This window comes from Euphorbia lathyris, chromosome 6, assembly GCF_963576675.1.
Source record: "Euphorbia lathyris chromosome 6, ddEupLath1.1, whole genome shotgun sequence".
Taxonomy (NCBI): Eukaryota; Viridiplantae; Streptophyta; class Magnoliopsida; order Malpighiales; family Euphorbiaceae; genus Euphorbia; species Euphorbia lathyris.
In genome coordinates, this window is record NC_088915.1 from 17,689,844 (window position 1) to 17,713,788 (window position 23,945).

Below are 23,945 nucleotides of genomic sequence, written 5' to 3' on the forward strand. Positions count from 1 at the left end.
CGTTGAAATATAATTCGTATAACTAAAATACAATCATAAATCACTTGGCCAAATGCCAAGCACCCATAATCTGCTCCAATGACTGTCTATACACATTCGCAGCATCCTCGTCAAGATGACTCATGTGATCCAAAACACCTTCACCCCAGGTAGATAAACGACTAACCCACTGTCAAAAGAAACGAAAAAAAAACAGAGTGAATATCACTTCACACTTCAGTAAATATCACTTCACACTTCAGTAAATATCATTTCATATTTGTAGATCAGTAGAGAAAAACGAAAAATGACTTACAATCTCACTGTTCGAGCGAGTATAAACAGTCGGTCCGGGTGCAACAATCTCCGGAAGTAGATGAGGGTGTGAGTGATGGGTGTACCAATGCATGTACTGATCCTCACAGTCCGATGGAGTACGTGCTGGAGTGAATATAGACAATCTAAGCACGACCGACTGGGGAAAAGAGTCCCAAATATCCTGCACCATAACAGCTGGCACATCTACTCGATACTTCAAACTGGCCCAGGGACGCACAGCCTTGGAAGGCCACAATATCGATCTAGGGATGGTCTGCTGATATCCAAGCTGTCGAAGGCATCTCCCCAGCATGTATGGCTCGATCACATCCCGATATCGTATCCATCTAGCGTATATCATCCTCGGGGTTCCCGTAATGGCATCAGGACCATACGACATCCACATCACCTACAGATGTATAGAACTACATTAAGACATACAAGTAATACAAATTTGTTTTAATAGAACAATATTTATAATTATATAGCAATTGTACCTTATTTGCCGTCAATCTATCAATCCGGGCGCGAAATGCTCTCAGCCGCTCATCGCTCTTCTTCAGCGTTATAGATGGCCACATGGAAGCCCTAGGAAGATTCAGGTCAACTGTAACTGCCTCTCGATGAGGCCTGAAGCAAGGAAAGTACTCATAAATCCATGACTGGAGCAATGTCAGACAACCCATGATCTGCCCGGCATCTCCTCTGCTAGCAATACCAAGATGACGGTATAGATATGCTAGTGCAACCGATCCCTAAGAGAGTCCAGCGGCTCCAGCTACTGAGTCTTGCACCTCCAGCAGGAAAAAAGGTCGGATGCGGTCACCACTCTTATCTACGAACAAGGTGGAACCGAGCATCAGCCATGTCCAAACGATAGCTTGTGTCTCGGGAATCCGCTCACCTCTACAATACTCCATGACAGAAGTGGCTCGTATACCGCCAGAGAAGTAGTGACCGGCCAACAACTCAGCCCGAGTCATCCCAAACAAATCCATGACACAAGACTGAAGCTCGTCAATACTCGCCTCAGCAGTCACTATGGCACCATCTATGGGGATGCGCAATATCTCCCACACATCATGCATCAAAATGCTCATCTCACCGAACGGTATATGAAATGATGACGTGTTTGGCTGCCATCGCTCTACAAATGCCGTGATCGGAGCAGCATCTATATGACTGTGCATGATACCAGGTAGATGGAACATGCCAGATGACTCCATACGCGACTGAATCGTCCTGGAAGAACCACTGTACCATAATCTCATCTTCGAGCAATACCCTGATCTGGTATGACACCTAAGAACGCCCCTATCCTGACCGCCCCAGATAGCACATGCAACATGTCCCAGAAAGCTTTGGATCACAGCACCATCAAATGGACCCCGGGGACGGGGGCCTTCACAACCCAGTCACCATCTGTAGCACTCCTCGAGCGTTTGCTGCTACCTGAAAATATAGTAAACGATTTACATAAAACTTTTGGTATATTTCCTAATAATCATGAATAAAACAAATAAAAATAAGCACATTTAAATTTCTCTTACCAGAAGACGATCCTGCAGTAGAAGAAAATCGTGCGTCTCGACCCCTCGTCACGACGCCAAAAAGTGCGGGGATAGTATCAGAACTAGGACGAGTCATAGAGTCATCTCCGTCCATCTCTACATCAGCCGCCACATCCTGACCTCCGACACGCTCCTCCTCTACTGCATATGCCCTCTGGGCGTCCGCCATGAACCGCTGCTGCTCCGTCCGCTGCCGTCGAGCAGAGGCAGTAACAACATGTGAAGATGTATGCCTACGGCCAGAACCCGCCTCAACAACATCATCCTGTAAATTATCGAAAAATTCAATTATTTATTTATTATACTCAATTTACCGTTTTTCTTATTTTTTTGTGTTCGGGTCTACCAACGAGCAGCCTGAATTAAATTTTTTAAAAAAAAATCACAAACCGACCCGTTTTTGGCCTGGACGGGTGGCTCACACCACTTGGCCGCAGGCCTGAACGGGTGCGACGCACCAGTCGGTCAAACATTTGGCCCCGCAGTCAAACGGATGGGACATCCGTTTGACCGTAGGGTCAAATGTTTGCGCCGCCATATGGTGGAACTGGTGCGCCGCGCGTTCCACCTTTTGGTGGAACGCGCGGCGATTCCATTTCCACCATAGGTGGAACGAAAAGTTTGTTCGTTCCACCTATGATGGAAACGGAAATCGCACCCGTTTAGTACGATTTTTGCCTCCGATTTCGGAGGCAAAAATCATGATTTCGTTAATTTAAAAAAAAAACACTTATCGGGACAGTCATGAAGCCTTTGCCCTTGCCGTACTTTGGTGCCATGTCGTTTTAGCTCGGTTTTTTGAAAATCCTAAGAAGGTAGAGAGGATTTGAGAGAATTTGAATTTTTTGTTAGAAAAAGTGAGGAGGGCAAATATGTCAAAAATGGACGGTGTACCGGAATTTGGGTGCGGTATATAGCAGCCCACTAATTCTTTAGTGGGTGGATTCACTATCATGAAGTTAGTCCTCACATGCCCTATTGACACTTGGCCATTGTATCCATTTTTTAGTTTTAATCAGTTTTTACTTGAAACAATTTATGAATTATTTGGAATATGTGATTTACCTCAAAAATATTTTATTGAGGAAAAACTACACTTTTTAAAACCAGTTTATTTGTATTATGATATATGGGATCAGTTGCGTTCACATGACCTTGATGACCACGTAAATTTGGTCATTCACCGTTAGATCTAGGCGGATTAAAATCATAAGGTGGAGATTCAAAACATCCTAAGGCTTATATTTAATCCGCCTAGATCTAACGGTGAATGACCAAATTTACGTGATCATCAGGGTCCATGTGAACGCAACTGGAGATCGGATCTATCCATTTGGAGTACTTCTTGATTATGTGATCTACCCATTTAAAGTACTTTCTAATTATTTCCCTTCTATTTAGATTTTTTTTATCATCTTCATCATCTCCTATAAACCACCAAATCGCAAGCCCAATATTAGCTCGTACTTCCAATCATTAAATCTCAATTCAATCCCTCTAATAGAAATCCACATTTCTCTAGGGAGAGATACAACATGTTCAATCTCCCTAGTTAACAACGTATGAACAATGACACGAGAGAAAGTGATATTATGCAAATCCATAAGATGTCCAAAACTTATACTTTTGAAAACCTTTAATTGTGAGGGCGTCAATTTACTCTGCAAGTCAATCATCATTTCAATGTCACATTTTACAGTTATTGTGCCTTTTGAACCCACGCTCCAAAGATACTTAAATTTTACACCACAATCCACTTTTACATTGACAACTAAACTCTGTAAAAATGAAAACAAGTTGCATTTCAGACAATATAATTGTATTTCAAAACAAACCAGGAGCTATTTCCATTTACCTTATGGCGTCGCACTGTTCGTATTTACCTAAAAAATGTGATCCAGTAACTAAATGTGAATCACGTTTAACGTTTTGGATATCACATTTGGCTATATGCGACTCCGTTTTTGTTGAAAAAGCTTCACATATCATCATATTAATCGCATTTGGATATATGTGAATCCCATTTTGCTGAAAAAGGATTCGTATATCATCATAGTAATCACATTTGGATACATGCAAATCTCTAGTTGAGGGTTTATGGGTTTATTGCTCGTATTTTATGAAATGCGATGCAAAACCATATAATGCGAACTATCACAGAATAACTCTATAGTTAGGATGACAAGTTCTAAACTAATAAATCACACATATACAATCCAAAAAATACCCCTAACCTTCCCACTTCCACCACTCGCGAATCACCGCTCCCCCTATCTCATTGGTTATACGAAAAGTTGCTCCTGCATTAATGATTTCAAGACTTTTGATCTTCCTTTCTTCCTTTAAATTGCACGAAATCTGCACCATTTAGTCAAAATCATAATGAATTTCTCTTTTTCATCTCTTTATCTCTTGATTCTGCAACTTCCCAACCCTAGAAAACGAGTAAATGGTTTTTCATCTTCCTGTTCGTTACTTGGTTTCTTTCTTCTTGTTACCATCAAAGAAATGGTTTTTCTACGTTATTTCCTTCGTTCTTCCCATGTTATCATATTGTTATTGTCGCTTTTGGGGGTGAAAGGGGCAAAAAATGTAAGTATCTGTTTTTTTTTTCTGCGTTTTTTCATGAATTCACTTTGCAATCGATGGTTTCGCTAAGCTTTGCGAAGAGAACGAGCCTGGAAAGTGATGATCTACTTCGTGAATTGATGATTTTGCGAAGTTCTGCGAAGAGAAAGAGTCTGAAACGTATGGATCTACCTCGCGAATCGATTAGTTCGCGAAGTCTGCGAATAGATCCTCACGTTTCAGACCTCGCAGACTTCGCGAAAGCATCGATATGCGACGTAGATAGTCACATTTCAGACCTGGCAGACTTCGCGAAAAAATAGATATGCGAAGTAAAATCACCTCTTCCCCTGCACATTTACATTCGCATGCTTCGCTAATTTTCATTTCGCGAAGCCAAAATCGTCCTTTTTCATAACTAACACGATTAATTTTTTCTGTAGATGGTTGAATACGTAACATCCCTTTCTGGAAGGCAGCGTACTGGGCTGCAGGGAAGATGATTTTCCTTCCTGTATAGGGATGAACTTCCCTAAGATTGACACATTCACTCCTGAAATGATTCGTTAGGAGAGGTTGTGTCAATCTCGGGGTGCACCATGGGACACGTCCATCCCATGGTGCCAATCTTCAAAGTGGACCTAACTTAATCCGGTGCCAATTTTGAAGCGGATGCGTAATCTTGGTACCGGATTAGTTAGTTTCACTTTAAAATGATTGGTAGTAGAGTTCATTGTGGCAATCTTGTTGTAAATTTTGATAATGTTATGATTTGAATGTTGTTATTGTGGCAATCTTGTTGTAAATTTTGATAATGTTATGATTTTAATGTTCGAATCCGTTGTTGTGTGCCAATTTTTGTTATATACCACTTCGCGTATTAGCTTCAAATCATATCCAGCATTCGCATATGCGAACTAAATTCATCAAGCAAAACAAACTTCAGCTTCGCAGGCTTCGCATATGCGAACTAAATTCATTAAGTAAATCAAAACATTAACTTCGCAGGCTTCGCATATAGGTGAATATGCGAAGTCAGACGGGATGGGGCGAGCTCCGCGTAAATATTGAGGGTATTTTTGGAAAGTCACACAAAATCAGTCTAGATATGTAGTAGAATTAGTAAATGGGTTTAATATGTAAATGGGCCTTATAGGATATGAGGCAACGTAAGGATATTGTATTGATAGTGATGTATATATATACAAGCCCTAGCTAGCGTAATTACAATTATATCCTTATACTCTATTACCCTCCCGCAATTTGAGCCGGGGGTTTACAAAGGCTCAATTTGGAGCATAAAAATTGAAAACGAGCTTTGGTAAGTGGTTTGGTGAGCAGATCAGCGATCTGATCTTTGGTGGGAATATATTACACGTGGAGTAACCGTTTAACAACCCTATCAGCACAAAAAAGAAGTCAACCTCTATGTGTTTGCTGTGATGATGAAAAATGGGGTTGACTGTTAAGTAAGTGGCAGAGATGTTGTCACATAGCAAGCAAGGAGGCCGAGATAGAGTGATACCAAGTTCCTGAAGTAAAATGTGCAGCCAACCAATTTCTGAAGCACCAGTAGCAAGAGCACGGTATTCAGCTTCTATAGATGATCGAGCTACCGAACGTTGCTTTTTAGAGGTCCAGGATACAAGAGATCGTCCGAGATAAATCACATATCCAGTGGTGGATTTGCGATCATCAAGGTTGCCAGCCCAATCGGCATCAGTGTAACCATGTAGCAATAAAGGGGATTGACGATGGAAAAAGATACCGTGATCCTTGGTAGCTTGTAAGTACCGAAGCAGCCTTTTTACTCCCTGCCAATGGGTCAGCGTCGGAGCATGCATGAATTGCGCGAGCTTATTGACAACAAATGAAATATCTGGTCGTGTGAACGACAAATACTGAAGACTTCCTAATATACCACGATAGAGGGTGTGATCAGTGAAAATTTCGCCTACTCCCAATTGAAACTGCTCTTTTACACACATAGGAGTTGAAATACCATTGCAGGTGGCCATGTGAGCTTTCTGCAATATATCAGATATGTATTTAGCTTGATTGAGAAGAAGACCAGTGGATGTCCAATGAGCTTCAAGGCCTAGGAAATAATTGAGTTTGCCCAGGTCTCTTAAGTCAAAGTGATTGCGCAAGTTCTGAATAAGATTCTGAAGAACCTGCAAGTTCGAGCCTAGTAGAACGATATCATCCACATAAACCAAGAAAAATACAGTGAGCTGCACAGATCTGATATAAAATAGAGATGTATCTGCCTTGGATCCTGTGAAGCCGAGGGTAGTGAGTACCTCAGTCAGACGGCGATGCCACATCCGAGGGGGCTGTTTGAGCCCGTAGAGAGATTTTTGTAATTTGCAGACATACGTAGGATGCGCAGAATCAATGAATCCGGGCGGTTGGTCCATATAAACATCTTCATCAAGGGTGCCATTGAGAAAGGCATTAGACACATCCAATTGAACAATAGGCCAACCAAGAGAAACCGCTAGAGCAATCAGAATCCGGATTGTTGCAGGTTTTACCACAGGACTATATGTTTCAAAATAGTCAATGCCAGGCCGCTGGGTGAAACCTTTGGCGACCAGGCGTGCCTTATAGCGCTCAAAAGAGCCATCGGGGTTCAATTTGACACGAAAAAGCCAGCGACAAACAACTCGATTAGTGGCCGCAGGACACGGAACAAGAACCCAAGTTTGATTCTTAAGAAGAGCATTATACTCCTCAAGCATGGCCTTACGCCATTTGGGATCCTTACGAGCGGTAGCATAGGTACTCGGAGTGCTCGTAACTGAAGAGAGGAGAGCTCGGGGTGGCTTGGGTCTCGGGTGGCCGGTTTTAGAGCGGGTCTACATTGGATGGGTATTGGTGGACGGGGGAGATGTGGTGGAGGCCGAAGTAGTAGTGGGTGGGTGGATAGGAATTTCTGTGGAGGCAGTAGGAATAGGTGATGGTTGGGGTATATTTAGAGAATTGTTGTGTACAGGTGGTATGGTGGAATTTAATTGAGGGGCTGATTCATAGGGTGGAGTATGGAAGATGTATGTGGGTTGACTAAGTGGTATGAGCGAAGTACTGGATGCAGGAGCTGGATTATTTTGTAATGTCAGACCTGGGAAAACCTGTTCATCGAACAAGACATGCCGTGAGATAAACAATTTGGAAGATGAAAAATCAAAGCATTTATATCCCTTGTGTACCTTGCTGTAACCAAGAAATATACACGCACGAGACCGAACATCAAGTTTAGATTAAGCATAAGGGCGTAGCCATGGAAAGCACAGGCAACCAAAGACACGCAAAAATTCATAATCAGGTGCATCACCAAATAAAAGTTGATATGGATTAGCATAATTTAAGGAAGCAATTGGTGTGCGATTAATTAAATATGTGGCTGTGTCGAATGCATAGGTCCAGAATGTGCGGGGAAGTTTAGCATGATTAAGAAGTGCCAAACCATGTTCTACAATGTGCCTATGTTTGCGTTCTGCCATGCCATTTTGCTCTGGTGTATGTGGACAAGAGACACGATGGGTGATGCCATGAGTGGTAAAATAGTTTGTCAATTTAATAAATTCACCACCACCATCTGATTGGAAGTTTTTAATGGAGCAATTGAAGTATTTTTCAACAAGAGTACGAAACTGTATGAAGATATCATGCACATCAGACTTGTGTTTTAAGAAGTACACCCAACAATACTTTGTATAGTGATCATGAAACAGAACATAATACCTATAACCATCCATAGACACGACGGGCGTAGGGCCCCAAACATCAGCACAAATCATCTCAAGAGGTGCAGTTGTAGTGTGATCAGACAAGACAAACGGTAATTTGTGACTTTTACTTACACAACAAGAAGAGCAAAGAGAAACTTTATTATTCAAAACTTTAATATTATTCAAATCAATAAATCGTTTGACAATAGGAAAACTGGCATGTCCAAGACGATCATGCCAGCGAGATAAACTAGCTAACTGAGTCGAATACTTGCTGGGTGCGGACAAGCAGAGAGAGTACAATCCATTATTACTCCGGCCTTGAGTGCGAATCTGGCCCGTCTCCAAATCCTTCACAACAAAACGATTAGCAAAAAATTCCACGGAAACAGGATTGGAGTTAGTTAGAGCATAAACAAATAAGAGATTATGTGATGATTTAGGGACATGTAAAATATTACGTAAACTGACATTAGAGTGACCAAAAGAAACAATTGAACTACCAATTCGAGCAATACGGAGTTTAGAGCCATTACCAATTTGCACTTCGTCAGGACCCGAATATTCAGAGTGAATGTTTAGGTTTCCCAGGTCAGATGTGACATGATGTGTAGCTCCTGAATCCAGTACCCAGGGTTGGACATTTGGTGAGGCAGTAGCAATGTGGGATTGAGGCGGTATAGAGCTGTCATGATTGATTTTGGGTGAAGAGCAGTTCCGAGCGACGTGTCCAATTCCATGACAATTGTGACAGGTCAAGTGAGCACGACCATTGGCAGCAATATACTGAGGCGGGGCCGAAGAATTATTGGGGGAATAGTTATGGACCGAATAACCTGAATATGCATTACCCCGAGCAGACGAATATTGATTTACCGGTGAAGCTGTCCGTCCGCCGCGACTATGGCGACCCCTACCCCTGCCACGATTTGAGTGCGCATAGGAGGGATTTCAGGAAGAATAGAGGGCAGTAGGGGGTATAACCGGAGTTGTTGTATTGCGGGCTAATGTTCGTTCCTCGGATAGGAGAAGGCCGAATAACTCATCATAGGAAATCGGCGTCCGAAGAGACCAGTAATGTCGAGCAAATCCGTGAAACGATTCCCCGAGCCCTAGAACAATTGCATCATTCAAATCCTCTTCCGGTAAAAGGAATTGATGACCCGCAAATTGATCAGATATTGCTTTAGCTCGCAACAGATAAGTAGATACATCATCCGAGCCTTGTGTCAGAGTGCTAATGTTAGCACAAAGAGTTCTGATGTGAGATCGGGAGCCAGAAGCATAGGTCGTGGTGAGTTTATTCCACGCCTCTAAAGCAGTTGTAGAGGTAGCGATGTGAGGCAGCAAGGATTCAGACACAGAGCTGAGCAAAACATTGAGGACCTGTTGATCCTTTTGGTACCAGGAAGCATAGCTAGGGTTAGGGTTGTTGTTTGGAAGCATAGGAGCGGGTGGGATAGCATGGGCATCAAGGTGGTGCGATAAACCGCTACCACGAATAGCTGAGAGCGCCTGAGCACGCCAGAGAATGAAATTTGTAGAGGTGAGTTTGACGGTGAGCTGACTGTGGAGAGATGGTGTAGGGGGCGTGAATGGTGTCATCGAGATTGGTTGGGGATTGACAATCAATGATTCGGTGCTGGTGGATGAAAAGGGATTAATGAACTGGAAGGGATCGGTGTTGGTGGAGGAGGGGGGGGGGGGGGAAGAGACGGCGGCAGTGGTTGTATTAGAAGCCATGAGAGCCGAAATAGCAAATTAGCTTAGGGTTACGATAACGTGGCTCTGATACCATGTAGGATATGAGGCAACGTAAGGATATTGTATTGATAGTGATGTATATATATACAAGCCCTAGCTAGCGTAATTACAATTATATCCTTATACTCTATTAGGCCTCCCATTTGACCCAGATTTGTAATTTTCCCTAAATAATTTAAATAATTAGGCCAAAAAATATTTTAAGTGTAAGTTCGGCCCTAATTAATTTTGTATGAAACAAAATGAATATGTAATTATTTTTAATAGCTTATCTTTATAAATAATCAATTCTAAGAGATAAAGTTCAAATTCATTCCCATCGTTTTTGGAAAGTGTAGATATCTATATATAATATAAAACAGTAACGATGGAACTGAGGTGTCACTTCCTCCTTTTTTAGTGATAAAAAATTTAATATATTAATTTTAATTTTATTATATATATTTATCTATAAAAAGATTATTTTATCCGTACTATATCTAAGAGTTCTACAGAATTTAAATTAATCCCTAAAATCTATCTAATTCTCTACACATCTATATATAATATAAAACAGTAACGATGGAACTGAGGTGTCACTTCTTCTTTTTTAGTGATAAAAAATTTAATATATTAATTTTAATTTTATTATATATATTTATCTATAAAAAGATTATTTTATCTGTATTATATCTAAGAGTTCTACAGAATTTAAATTAATCCCTAAAATCTCTCTAATTCTCTACATATCTATATATAATCTATATATAATATAAAACAGTAACGATGGAACTGAGGTGTCACTTCCTCCTTTTTTACTGATAAAAAATATAATATAATATATAATATATTGGTTTTTATTTTATTATTATATTTATCTATAAAAATATTATTTAAAGTAAATGTGAAAATGAAATAATAATATTTAATTTATATAACACATTTATGTCATTAATTGTAATTATTAGATTGTATTTTTATTAATATTTATATATTAAGATGAATCCGTGCATCGCACGGACCAAAAACTAGTATTCTTACTAAAATGATAAAATTTTACTTTAGGATAAATTTCACTAAATTTTATATTTTTTTTTATAATACTAAATTTTATATTAAATAGGGATAAAATTGATTGGTTTTCAAATATTATGGATAAAATCTTAACATTTCATAAATTAATAGATAAATCCGCATTTCCCAAAAACTACGGACACCACCATATGAATTTGGCAATAGAAAGAGGGGCTAAACTAAGCTCTACAGAAGATGAAGAAAAGTCCGAACGTTGACATTTTTAGCAATTCAATTCCAGCACACAGAGCAGAGCAGAGCAGAGCAAGAGCAGGTACAAACACTTGACACACTTAGCCATCCCTAACAATTAATTAATCTGCAACTCCAATCAGAAGAAATAATGCCAATTTTATCAAATTCAGTTGAGAGATTATGCAAATGATCGATTCGGTTTGTAGAGATTTGAGAAATTCGTGATCAGAATTCAAACGAAGAAGACGAAATCATTATGACGGGTGGAGGAAATGGAATATGGAAGAGCGCATACCAGGAAGTTGTCAATGCCAAGCCGTTGTTTCTCACGATCTACGCCACCGTTCTCTGTGGAATTCTCTTCTCTTCCGTTTACGTTTTCTCTGCTGTTTACTCTTCTGCCAAAACCTCCTCACTCTCTTCTACACAATGGCTTTCTTCTCCTCCTTCTTCCTCTTCTCTCTCTCGTAAGTCCTCTTTCTCTTTATATTATTTGATCGTGATTTTACTTGTTGCTTTATTTGCACTACTTTTTTCGATTTTCATGTTAGATTTTGTGATTCTTTCTCTGAATTAATATTTGTTTAATTCTTTTCAGGTATTATTCAATCATCTAACGTTTCTCAAGAATCTCCAGTAATTGTGAATTCCTCAACAAAGTTAATGCATCAAAGCAGAGATGTAAAACCAATCTGGGAAGCTCCTTCCCGGGATTCAAGAATGCCTCCTATTAAGAAGTTTAGACTCACTAAACAACTGGTTGAGCAAAGGGTGAAAGACAATGTCATTATAGTCACCTTTGGTAACTTTGCATTCATGGATTTTATTCTTACTTGGGTTAAACACTGTACTGATTTGGGCCTTTCCAATATTCTTGTTGGTAAGTCACCTTGGACAAAGTTTACTTTCTGGATTGAAGTTATTCAAAAGATAGTTGGGTTTCGTCTTATTTTATTTTGTATTTTTAATCATAGGTGCTATGGACACCAAGCTATTGGAGGCTTTATACTGGAAAGGTGTACCTGTTTTTGACATGGGGAGTCGTATGAGTACAGCAGATGTTGGTTGGGGCTCACCTACCTTTCACAAAATGGGGAGAGAAAAAGTAATTTTGATAGAGGCAATCCTCCCTTTTGGGTTTGAACTATTAATGTGCGACACAGACATGGTTTGGTTAAAGGTATGTTATATTTACTTCATTGTTCTTTGGGATCTAGCATTTCCATTACCTGCATACTGCTGGCACTGTTTTGCTACTTTATAATGTTCGAATGAACTGATTCTATGTATTTATTAGCATTTTGTTTCTTCTTGAGCGAGAACTTCTACAACATTTTGACATTGTGAAAGGCTATTCCTTGATTATACTATGATTGAAGTAGCGTTTCTCAATGATTTGACTACTCTCTGGCCTTGAGCCTACAGTTTAGTTGCAAAAGCATGACCTTATTGCAAGACAAAGCTGCAACCATTGAACTATTTAATTGCACTCGATGCATTTCAGAATGAGCAGCTTTTCCTCATACTTTGAATGTGTTATTGATTTATTTCTGGTTGCTTTCTGTTAATGTTGTTTTAATTGGAACTGATTCTTTGCGCAGTCCATGGGGGCAATGCATTTTAATGTTACAAAACATTTTTATGTTTATGGCAAAGTAAAATACATGAAAATATTTGCTGCATCTTTTTTGGTAATGGGAATAACATTAGTTGCTTATATTCATCTTTTCTTTTCTGTATTTATTTTTCCTCCAATCTTCTTAGATGTTTGGCTTTGTCTGTATATTGAAGTTAATAATTTGTCATGGACATTTAGAAGGCATTCAGAATAGTTGTGATCTTTAAGTTGTAGAACTTTCCTCCATTTTGTATCATCTTTGCTTCATTACTACACTGAAGTAGTTTATTTTATTTCATCTGTCATGTTTTTGGAACAGAACCCACTGCCATATCTTGCTCGTTATCCTCATGCAGATGTTTTAACTTCAAGTGATCAAGTTGTACCAACGGTTGTTGATGACAGGTTGGGCATCTGGCAAGAAGGTGAACATTATATCAAAATTAACATACTTTTTCGTGCCTCACTAGGGGACACTTTTGAATGCTTTGTCCTATAAGTGAATAATTAATTGATTCTTTTTCATTTTTTTTTCCTGATTGACATATCAATCTCTTTCCATAGCAACATTAACTCATGAAATTGCTGTACATTTTTTAGACCTGGTTTGTGCACACAAGAGACATTATCTTTGTTCCTGTTCATTGTAACTGATAGAACATCTTATTTCATCTGATACATTAATTATCACCATAAGGATATCTTAGGCAACTTAAGTTGTTCTACCAGTGTGGGAATTTGGATGGAATATTACCTGTTTCTAGTTGATTCTAAGACCTGGTTCTGAGAGTGCATACCATCTCTGATACCTCTCTTGTGATAGTGGTAAGATTGTTTGGTGAGAAGGGTAGTAATTGTTGAACTTGAACATAAAGTTGAGAAAGTCATGGAAAAATGCAATTTCTCAGAAGTAATTTCACCTTATTTCCTTTGCAGCTGATTGTCTGTTACAGTTCCTCTGTGCATGTATGCAATGGTGCTTGTCTTTTTAGAATGAAGTATACTCATGAATGCTTATATAAATAGCTGGTGACATTATGATTTTTGATAGAGGAGGTTAGAGGAGTTAAAGGGCAGTTAAGGAATAAAAGGAACATGTGGTTTTTCCTAGCTAGTGTCTGTTAAATTAGGGGTTTGGTGTGAGTGTTGGGTGGGTAGCATATATAAATGTGGAATGGAGAAGGGAGGTAGCTTTAAGAAGAGTATTTTCTGTTTGGGTCTCTTAATCTTGTAGCTTAGAGAAGGGGGTATTCCTTCGGGGTGCTGTGGTTTTCCACAGGTAGTTATTTTTTCTTTTGTTAGTTGCTCCTTATCTTTGTAAGTGTGGGATTACTGTTCCTAATTCTAAAGAGGAGTATCAATACATTGTTCTTTCTCTCATATTCTTGTATTTTTCTATTTGAGCGGTGTCTTTGCTTTGCTGAAACTTTTCAATTTTGATAATATCCACTGACAAATGGTGATGCAATCCCTTCAGTGCATTTCTTTAATGTAAATGTCTCAAGTCCAATTTGCACTAACTACCGTGCTTTCATTTTATTCATAACATTTAGAAATTTTGCTATTTGGTAATTTATCAATGATTTTTGTATTAAATTTTCTTATGTTCCCCCTGTTATTATTTGTTTACTCACAATTGTTTCTTGGCCTTTGACAGTTGGTGCTGCCTATAACATAGGAGTTTTTCACTGGAGACCAACAGAATCCTCAAAAAAGTTGGCAAAAGAGTGGAAAGATATGCTCTTAGCTGATGACAAGATCTGGGATCAGAATGGATTCAATGACATCATACGCAAGCAGTTAGGACCATCTGTTGAAGATGACAGTGGTCTTGTGTATGCTTTTGATGGAAATCTCAAGCTGGGAATATTACCTGCAAGTATATTTTGCAGTGGACATACTTTCTTTGTCCAGGTAGAATCTATATATTAGTTAATAGTGATATTTACTTATTCTACATATTCTCCTTCCATGATTTTTCTGTCAATTTAATGCCCTGTTTGTTTGCCGAAAAACATTGTCCTGGAAAATATTTTCCTGATTTTCCGGTGTTTGTTTGCTTAGGAAAATAAGTCAACGAAACATTTTAGGTTAATAGAAAAATATACGAAGAAAGTTAGGAGAATGTTTTACCCTTTTGAAAAGAGTAAAACATTTTTCTAAACCTTTTGGAAACCTACTCCATTTCTTCTTACCCTTTTGAAAACAATAACCACCCACCACTTTTTCCATTTTCCGGTGTCGTAGCCAAGCACCATACTATTTATTTTCCAACAAAAGATTTTCCCTTATCCAATATTTTCCAAAACACAATATTTTCCGACAAAAAGATGGGGCCTAAAATGTATTGTGTGGACCAAGTAGCTTCAACATGAAAACTGTATAACAAGCTTGTCCTAAGATGTCATGACATTTTGCAGGCAATGTACCAACAGCTAAGGTTAGAACCATATGCAGTGCATACCACATTTCAGTATGCTGGAACAGAAGGGAAGCGCCATCGGCTACGGGAGGGCATGGTCTTTTATGATCCACCAGAATACTATGATGCTCCAGGTAATTACATTCGCATGTAATGATATTTTCTGCATATTTAAAAGAGAACTTTGCACCATGTCCAGCATTCATATTTTTCTTCGCTCTCATTGCTTCCAAATATTCATGAAGTAGTTTGATTTCCTCCTTTGTTTCTGAAGTTTCCCTAAAAATAATAGTCTATTTTATTCTTTGACAATGCATTCCGTATTGGTGAACGCAACATCTATTTTTGGTTGATGGTCGATTGTTATCACATCGGGAATTCTTAACTTTGTAATTCTATTATATGCAATTATTTTCATCATAACTCTCTTTAAATAAAAAGGAGCGTTTCAGTACTGGAAAGACACAAATTGAGCCCAGTGGTTTGTATAACTTTTTGACTTTCTCGTTACTTGAGTTCTTGATGACCTCTTAATCAACCTAAACAACATAACATTTTGATCACTGGATGCTTGCATTATCCTAGAGCTGCTTTTTCGTTTTTGAACTGTCTTTTTCTGAAAAGTTATGCTGTTTGACAATTTCATGGAAATCCATGCAGGAGGCTTTCTGTCATTTAAGCCATCTATTCCAAAGAGTTTGTTGCTGGATGGGGAGCACAATCTTGAATCACATTTTTCTCTTGTTAATTATCAAGTATGAATGCTCAACTTTATATTACTAGCAATTGCCACTTGGTTCATTTTTGAATCTCATAGTCTCTTTTGTTATGAGTTTTGTTCAGATAAAACAAATAAGGACGGCACTTGCCATTGCTTCTTTGTTAAACCGTACACTGGTAAGAGTAATTCTGAGCACGGATATGCTTAATGTCTTATTTTGTTATGGTTTTTGGTTGTTGTGACAATCCATATTCTGCAATTCTATTTTAGATTCGTTATATTTCATAATTGGCAGCATACCTGAAATTGATTTCCATGTATGTTGTTGTTTAATGCATCTTGCTTGTCATATTGCAACCTCGCAGCAGATGATAGAGATATTGCCACTTGTTAATACTCGGTTTTGAAGATTTGGATTAACTGAATAGTGTAGCTGGAAAATGCTTGAAAAAATTCTGTTTTGATCTCTTTTCTCTGGTCTTGATGTGTGCATATCAGGTTATGCCTCCACTATGGTGCAGGTTGGATAGGCTATGGTTTCCCCATCCAGGAGTTTTAGCGGGAACATTGACTAGACAACCTTTTATCTGCCCTCTAGACCATGTGTTTGAGGTAACTTTTATTGTCTTGTTTCTAGCAACGTACTCTTGCCTTTGTTCTTTTTCCCTTTCAATGAGCGTACCAATCATCTGATTATGTTAATGTTTAGTTTTTTAGTCTTAGAAAATCTTTAAAGCCTCATTTTATGGTAAAAATTTGTTATTCTCTTGTGTATCTTGTGAACTAAGTGAATTTCAGCAAAATGTTGCTGTGCATTTCCTTGTTATGACGAGGACACATATGGGCTTACTTGACTCCAATTTTGGGCCTATTCATTGCGTGTATGGTGTTTTTTAGATTTTTAAACCATGGCTTCAAGAATTGATACCTTCTTTTGTTTTGGGTTCAGTTTTGCATATTTGTGGCCATGATTGAACAAACCTTCATACTGTTGCAACTTTTAGTATTCCTGATGCACATTTTATGCATTAGATCATTGAGGTCTTGCCGTTAGCTGCGAAGACATTTTGAGTACAAGATAGGAAATGTAAAATCTAGAAAAACAAGGATGATCAGACTTACAGATCTTTGGATCTAATTCAAGAGCAAATGAAATTTGAATATTTAAGTAATCTTGTTTTCTAATATATTCTTTTTCTTATTCAAGATATTATGTTGACGAATCAAATTAAAAGGATTTAAGATATTATGTTGACGAATCAAATGAAAATTAGCCTTTTCTATATATGCTTGTCTTGGAACCATTGAATCCAAAAGCTTCAGCTAGTAGGCATGGCCCAAGAATAGGTTTTATTATCTCTGAGACACCATAGCATGCAAAGCATGTTACCATGAGTTTTAATTTCATTAACATATGGAGTTGTCAATTCGAATGTTTGACCTCTTGGTTTAAGAGCCTATGCTACCATGTCTTTCCAAAAGCTTAAGCTAACAGGTAAGCCCAATAATAGTTTTTATTATCTCTGTTACTTCTTCTTTTTCTTTTCTTTTAAACCAAAAATTTGAAAACAATCTAATAAAATACACAAGTGGGTAGTATATAAACACTAAGATAATCTAGTGATTTTTCCATGTATTTGTTTCTTGACCTTCTAGGTTCCTGCTTGCATATGTGTGTGTGTGTATTTAAGCCACATGGAATTGGAATTTAATTGAATTTTTATATTTAGGTGTTTCCATACACATTATTGTTATCTGTAAACGTTATTTATTTCTTTTGATAATTTGTTTTCCAGCTTCATCTCTGTATGTTCTCAGCAAGCAGGGTGGATCTTTAAGTCAAATTTCATTTTCCTTTTCTATTTTATTTTAGAAAATAGTACTTAAGCTTGCTTCTTGTGCACAAAGTTTTAGCGTTTTTATAGAATTTTGAAGTTGAGAACATTAATCAATGGAACTCACTGCATGCCAGAGTCTGGTATTTTGATTTTGCATTACTATTTTAAAACTAAGGAACATACATTGCCTGCAGGTGAATGTCATGTTGAAACTGCAGCAAGAGGAAGAGTTTGGCCCGGCGATCAATATCAGAGAGTACTCATTTTTGGACAACCCTTCATTTCCCAAAGAAGTAAATACCATAACATAACATCTATTTCTAAGAGTTTGGTGGTGCTGGTGAAAGTGAAATTGAACAATAAAAATTTGGAGTTCCAGTGCAACATAAGAATTGATGCTTAATTGAAATGGCAAGATTATAGAATAACATCTTACAGTCTCATCGGATTGAATTGTTCAATCAATGCAATAAAAGGTGCTGAGAAAAAAAATTAGGAACACAGTAAAATAACCAAAGCTGAAGTGATGATGGTGGCTGTGATAATGGATAGAATGATGTTAATAGTGGTAGTAGGTGTGCTGATACATACTGGTCATGGACCTGATGGTGATGTACTGGTAGTGGTAATTGCTTGAGGTAATACCAATGGTGTTAACCATTATGTTGTCCTTGGCGCAACGGTAAACGTTGTTATCGCGCAAGAGGTCACGGGTTCGAGTCTTAGGAGCGGCCTCTTGCCAAATAAATTGGCAAGGGAAGGCTTGCCCCCAGTACACCCTTGTGGTGGGACCCCTCCCCGGACCCTCGCTCAGCGGGGATGCGTAGTGCGACCGGGCCGCCCTTTAATTAATAATGTGAAAACATCTACAATATGAAATGTGCCTAAAACAATTACCTCTTGATTAATAAATTATACTAGAGGTAATTGAAGAATCAAATGCATTGAAGTCTCTTTCATGGAATAATCATGTTATCAAATACCACATATTTCTCGATGAGCTCCATTAGTCTCCAATTTAATCCTTGCTTTGGGCATTCATAGGTGAAGGAGTCGTGGCTTGATGTTGAGCTTTGTCAGGAAGGAACTCAAGGTTGTTTGGCCTCAAACGAAACAAATCCTTCAGGAATACTCAGATTTCCAAAACGAAGCAGTGAAGAAATGGTATTTGAACTTCTCACAAGAGCTTATTTTTCCGGTATCATATATTTTAATTCCTATATACATTAGCTGGATGCTTTCTCATACCATAATTGCTTGATCTATTACAATGAACTTTGATGGGTTATGTTCCTATATACCTGAGGCTAACAAATTAAGAAAAAGATGTCAATGAAGCTTTATCCAAGTGCTTTAATTTATAAAATTAGAGCATGGATAGTATAAAGTGATGGTGGATTAGGTCTGCATTTGATATGCAGCTGCTTGGGATCTTTCTATTGGGTGGTTTCATTAGTTGTAGGAGGTTTCAACGATAATGTCGTTTTTCATAGCACAACTTGCATGCAAATGTCCATAAGTTTGAAGCATGGATAAACTGGAAGTTTTAATTCACAAGATGGAGTCAATTCATATTAATATTTGACACACTCCCACGCACGAATGCCCACTGGGCTTCAAGCGTGTACAACACAGACCCATCTTATCATGTGCTGAAATTAAATTAATAAACGGGGTTGTCAGGATTCGAACCCTTGATCACTTGGTTGGAGAGGCTCTGGTATTAATTGAACTAAAAGCTTAAGCTGACAGTTAAGGTTCAATTCATATTAATATCTGACAAATTTAAAAAAAAAAGGATAATAAGAATTGCCCCTTTTTCTAATAGTAGAAGTGTTGCTCCTTTTTGGTTACAATTAATAATTTAGTGTTTATCTTGTAAGGTTTTCATTGTTTTATACGAGTGGACTGGACAGAGTTGAGGAGTTTTCTCCCTCTTAAAAATATTGTTTATGGAGTACTAGAATCCTGCCCAACTCATACCTAACTTAGGGGGTATTGGTGGCCAAGGAGTAGTTATGTTGACCAGCAGTACTTCAAAATTTCTAGAAAATTCGGCAAGATGATTCACATCACCAGTATCATTAAAATACAAAAAGTGCAATACATCACCTCGATAACAAAACATTAGTATTTAAAACAAATAACAAGATGGCAACGAATTCTCTCTAACACCTCATATAAGTATGTCACATCACAAGGATACAAAGTAAATAAAAGTAAGAAATAAAACCTTGCCTACTTAGTAATAATGTTTGTATAAAAAAAAGACGAGAACACCAAGACTTGCTGAAAAATCTAGTGGGAATTTGAATTTTAAATAGAAAATAGATTTGAAATTAAGGAAAATGGCTGCAAAAGCCCTTAAGGGTACCCATTCATAAACTGGAGAGGTGAAAATGTTATTTTTCTGAGCTGAAGGCAAACAAATTGATGTTTTGTAGTCTAACAGTCACCGAAGCTGAAGAAAACGGCCTAATTAAGTGGTTTCAATTGCGCATTTGAGATCCCTACAATAAACTAGGTTGAAATCTGAAAAGCATTCTTATGCAGTACCTGTCACATTTATACAGTGTCATTTTTCTTCGGAAACTTACCATCACCAGAAGTATGCTTATTATTTGAGTTTACACAATTTTCTGTAAATATTATATGCTTATAGTTATTTAATTCAAGGTATCAGTATTAAAAATCTTGGTCGGTCATGGGTTCAGTATTTTTTTCTTGAATCTATGAATGCAATGATGCCAGAACATTCAGATTGTCGAATTGGTGAATGTGATTTTGGACTTCCCTGGACAGAGATAATAATAAAAGCTCAAGTTTTTTGGTCAAATGGTTCTTTTGACATGGTGCTAGAGCCTCTTAGACCAAGCAGTCAAGGGTTCAAATTTTGGCAACTCTATTTGTTAATGGAATTTTAACACAGGGTAAGATAAGCTTGTGTTTTACACCCTTTAAGCCCAATGGGCATTCACGTGTCAGAGTGTGTCAGAAAAAGCTTAAGTTTTTGGGCCAAATAGTTCCTTGACAATATGCATATATTCAGTCAGCTAATTGAAACCATAGTTTATATATATACACACACACACATTAGAAACTTAATCAGAACAAAAATCAAGAATTTTGAAAATTAGGAGTTTGAACTTAAATTACTAGTTAGAGATTTTTTTAAACAGGCATAATTAGGGATTTTTTTTTAAACAGGCATATTACATTATTGAAGGGTAGACATTTTTATAAACCAACCAAACAAAAAAATTAAACAGGTAATATAATCTCGATTTTATAACTTTGAGTACGTTTTACCAAACATGGCACGAGTTCTTATATAGTCATTAGATAATTCCTTGATATGCAGATACCCAAGGTTTGAGGTACTATGTGAGACAGTATACTATTCCCTCTTAAGATGGCACTTGGTGGTAAACATAGAGTAGGCAAATCCTTATTCCTTCCCAAACGTTAGGATAATGATTTTCTGTCTTCCCCAGTGCACCCTAAGATCTGTTTGTGTAAATTTGGCTGTAGTTTTAATGATTGGTCGGTATTAAATTTGCTGTTGTCATTCTGCCTTAGTAGCCTACATGCAATTTAACTTCAATATGTCCATGTTCCTATCTAGCTTTCTTATCATGTCCGTTTACATATAATGTGCAGTTCAAAACCATATTCTCATCTTTCAAGGATGTCAAAGTTATTCAGTTCGCTTCAATGCAAGAAGCTTTCCTGGGTTTTGCTAACAAGGCAAGTCGGCTTTTTTCTTTATAGTCTTATCTGGTTTTTGATATTTTACTTTGATAATGTGAGATGGTCCTTGAAGTTTAACTGTTTGTTGTATTGATTGAGCAAGTCAACTTTATAGTTTGTCAAATCCGAGAGAGATAAACTGGTCAAAAGCATAAATTTTTATTGTTAAAGAGCATAATGAATAAACGACCTTAAGAAATGAGAGTCAAGCCTTTGTCCAGGATATTTTACGCTGGCAGCTCAACTTAATTTTCTGAAATTAACTTGATCTTGTTTGGTATGAGAGATCTCCTTGATACCTAGCCCTGAAATACCTCCACAGACTTTCAGACTTCTTCCGAGCCGTTCAATTTTTCAATGTTCTTTTCTCACCCTTTGATTTCACAACTTCCCACTTAACTCGATTCTGGAATGCCTATCACTTCCATGTAGATTACTTTCTTATACACAGTTCCAGATTCTGCTGGAGTTTGATGACAGAAGTAATGACAGTATCTGTTGGTGTCAACTGTAAATAGACTTGCATGCGACAAGGAACATATGACGATGATGAACAGAGCATTAGGCTGCAACAAATTCCAAATATGGAAGAAAATTATGTTGTTTAAGGAGAAAATACGGAATCCTTGGGTGAAAAATTAGGTTACAGCCATCAATTCTCATGTTTTCCTTTAATAGCTACGCTGCTTATTTTTCTACCGTTTTTTCATTCTGTTTCTTTCTGTGTTACTCATTTCCTTATTAATGGCTGACGCTCAGAAACAAGGCTAGCTTAGTGGCTTGTTATCCCGAACGTTTCTCAATAATACCCTAATTTCATGAGTTCTATTATTTCATATTCTTATGTATGATATTTAGATTGATGCATAGTTTTTCTTATGCTGATATTATATCGAAAATGTGATCAGGAAAGGGAAGAAAGATTTAGAAATCGCGTGAAGCGGTATCTCGGTATATGGTGCTGCGTGGAGAACCATACTCCTGGGCATATATATTATGACATGTACTGGGATGAGAAACCTGACTGGAAACCATTGCCACCACAGACTCCAGAGGAAGACCATCCACCTCTGTAAGGCCTAACCTCAAGAATTATATTTTCTTTTTCGAAACACGAGTGATAAAAGGAGAATTCCCGCATAGTTAAGAAGAAGAGAGACAAAAATTGAAAGATAATACAACGAGTCGGTTGTTCTAACACACTTCACACAAATTTCATATTTGGGGTTGGGAAGGAAAGTAGAGCTGCAGATGAGGATGGAATTGGGGAAGGGTTGCAATTACTGTAAAATTAGGAGATTTTTCGATAAATTTTTTCGCTCATGATGACAAACATGAAATGAGAAATGTAATTATTAAAAAAACAGAGCAAATTATGAAAACCCAGAACCACGGAATTTCCTTTCGCATTTTCGTCGGTCTATTGCATGAAGAGATAGATAAGTGAGCAAATTCTACCTTAATTGCTTGTTAGCTGCAGTATAGGATGTATAAACTCTTATGCAGATTTACCAAATTTAATCAATTCCAGTATTATCATTATATTATATATGATTGCCTCCAAATTGATTTTATTTTAACTTGTATATTGTTATTAATACAACTTCTATGGGTTAAGGCAACCTTTATGGAGTGTCAAATCCCCTTTAAATTTCCCATTTTTCAATTAGGAGATACGAAAATTACCGACAACTTGAAATCTGTCGGTAAGTATTTCATATTGAAAAGGGTAGAATTAAAGAGGGCAAAAACGTTGAAGAAAATAAAATGTCAAGAGTAAATTTCTGGAAAATGTTGTTAACCCGATTGTGATTTGGCTTCTAAAGATGTGTTGGCTTTTAGTTTCTTACAATTAATTTCATTTTCTTTCATCTCAAGACTAAATAGTTTTTCCTTATATTATGGCCCTTAAAAATGGATTTTGTTTTTTTGGTAGGAAAAAGTTTAGGTAAGAGTAGGTCTACCTACTCAAAAAATGGATTTTGTTTTGAATATTATGATTATTTTATTTTGTAAATACTGTTTCTATTTATTTGTCACTTTTGTTCACTTCATATTAATAACTTCATATTAATAGCTGTCACACCCCCACACATGAAAGCATACTTGGGGCTTGAAACGTGACAACATAAGCCCATATTACCATGTCCTGGACCACTTGGTCACAGAGGCTCTGATACCATGTCAAGCTCAAGCTGATAGTTAAAGGTCCACTTCATATTAATAGCTGACAGTTTAGAAAGAATTAAAATTGTTTTATCCAAACTTAAATGTAATTGGTTTTTACGTGGAGACTTTTTCTAGTAAATTTACTATTCTTTTATCCATTTAAGGTACTAAAATAAGCCTAAGGTTTTTGGAAATATCAATTTAGGTTTCATGTACAAAAATTATATTATAGGTTTAATGTGTAA

At 37.5% G+C, this 23,945-nt stretch overlaps 1 protein-coding gene across 2 annotated transcripts; it reads left to right on the top strand.

Annotated features, from left to right (window-relative positions):
• Positions 1-11,129: 11,129 nt before the first annotated feature.
• Positions 11,130-23,080, top strand: LOC136232882 (arabinosyltransferase XEG113). 2 transcript variants are annotated; one of them, XM_066022341.1, is made up of 14 exons: positions 11,130-11,261; positions 11,353-11,649; positions 11,781-12,062; positions 12,157-12,362; positions 13,120-13,225; positions 14,458-14,714; positions 15,221-15,356; positions 15,883-15,977; positions 16,066-16,119; positions 16,442-16,555; positions 17,976-18,074; positions 18,826-18,945; positions 21,442-21,528; positions 22,440-23,080. In XM_066022341.1, the coding sequence occupies exons 2-14, from the start codon at positions 11,439-11,441 to the stop codon at positions 22,605-22,607; spliced, it is 1,935 nt and encodes a 644-aa protein (XP_065878413.1). In that variant the 5' UTR covers positions 11,130-11,261; positions 11,353-11,438; the 3' UTR covers positions 22,608-23,080. The 2 variants fall into 2 exon arrangements, with proteins under 2 accessions (XP_065878413.1, XP_065878412.1); XM_066022340.1 differs by having other exon boundaries at positions 11,169-11,649.
• Positions 23,081-23,945: the final 865 nt, after the last annotated feature.

Coding starts and splice junctions, on each gene's coding strand:
- LOC136232882 (XM_066022341.1), top strand. CDS start 11,439: ATGACGGGTGGAGGAAATGGAATATGGAAGAGCGCATACCAGGAAGTT. Junction 13,226..14,457: donor GTTGGGCATCTGGCAAGAAG/GTGAACATTATA, acceptor GGCCTTTGACAG/TTGGTGCTGCCTATAACATA. Junction 16,556..17,975: donor CTCTAGACCATGTGTTTGAG/GTAACTTTTATT, acceptor CATTGCCTGCAG/GTGAATGTCATGTTGAAACT.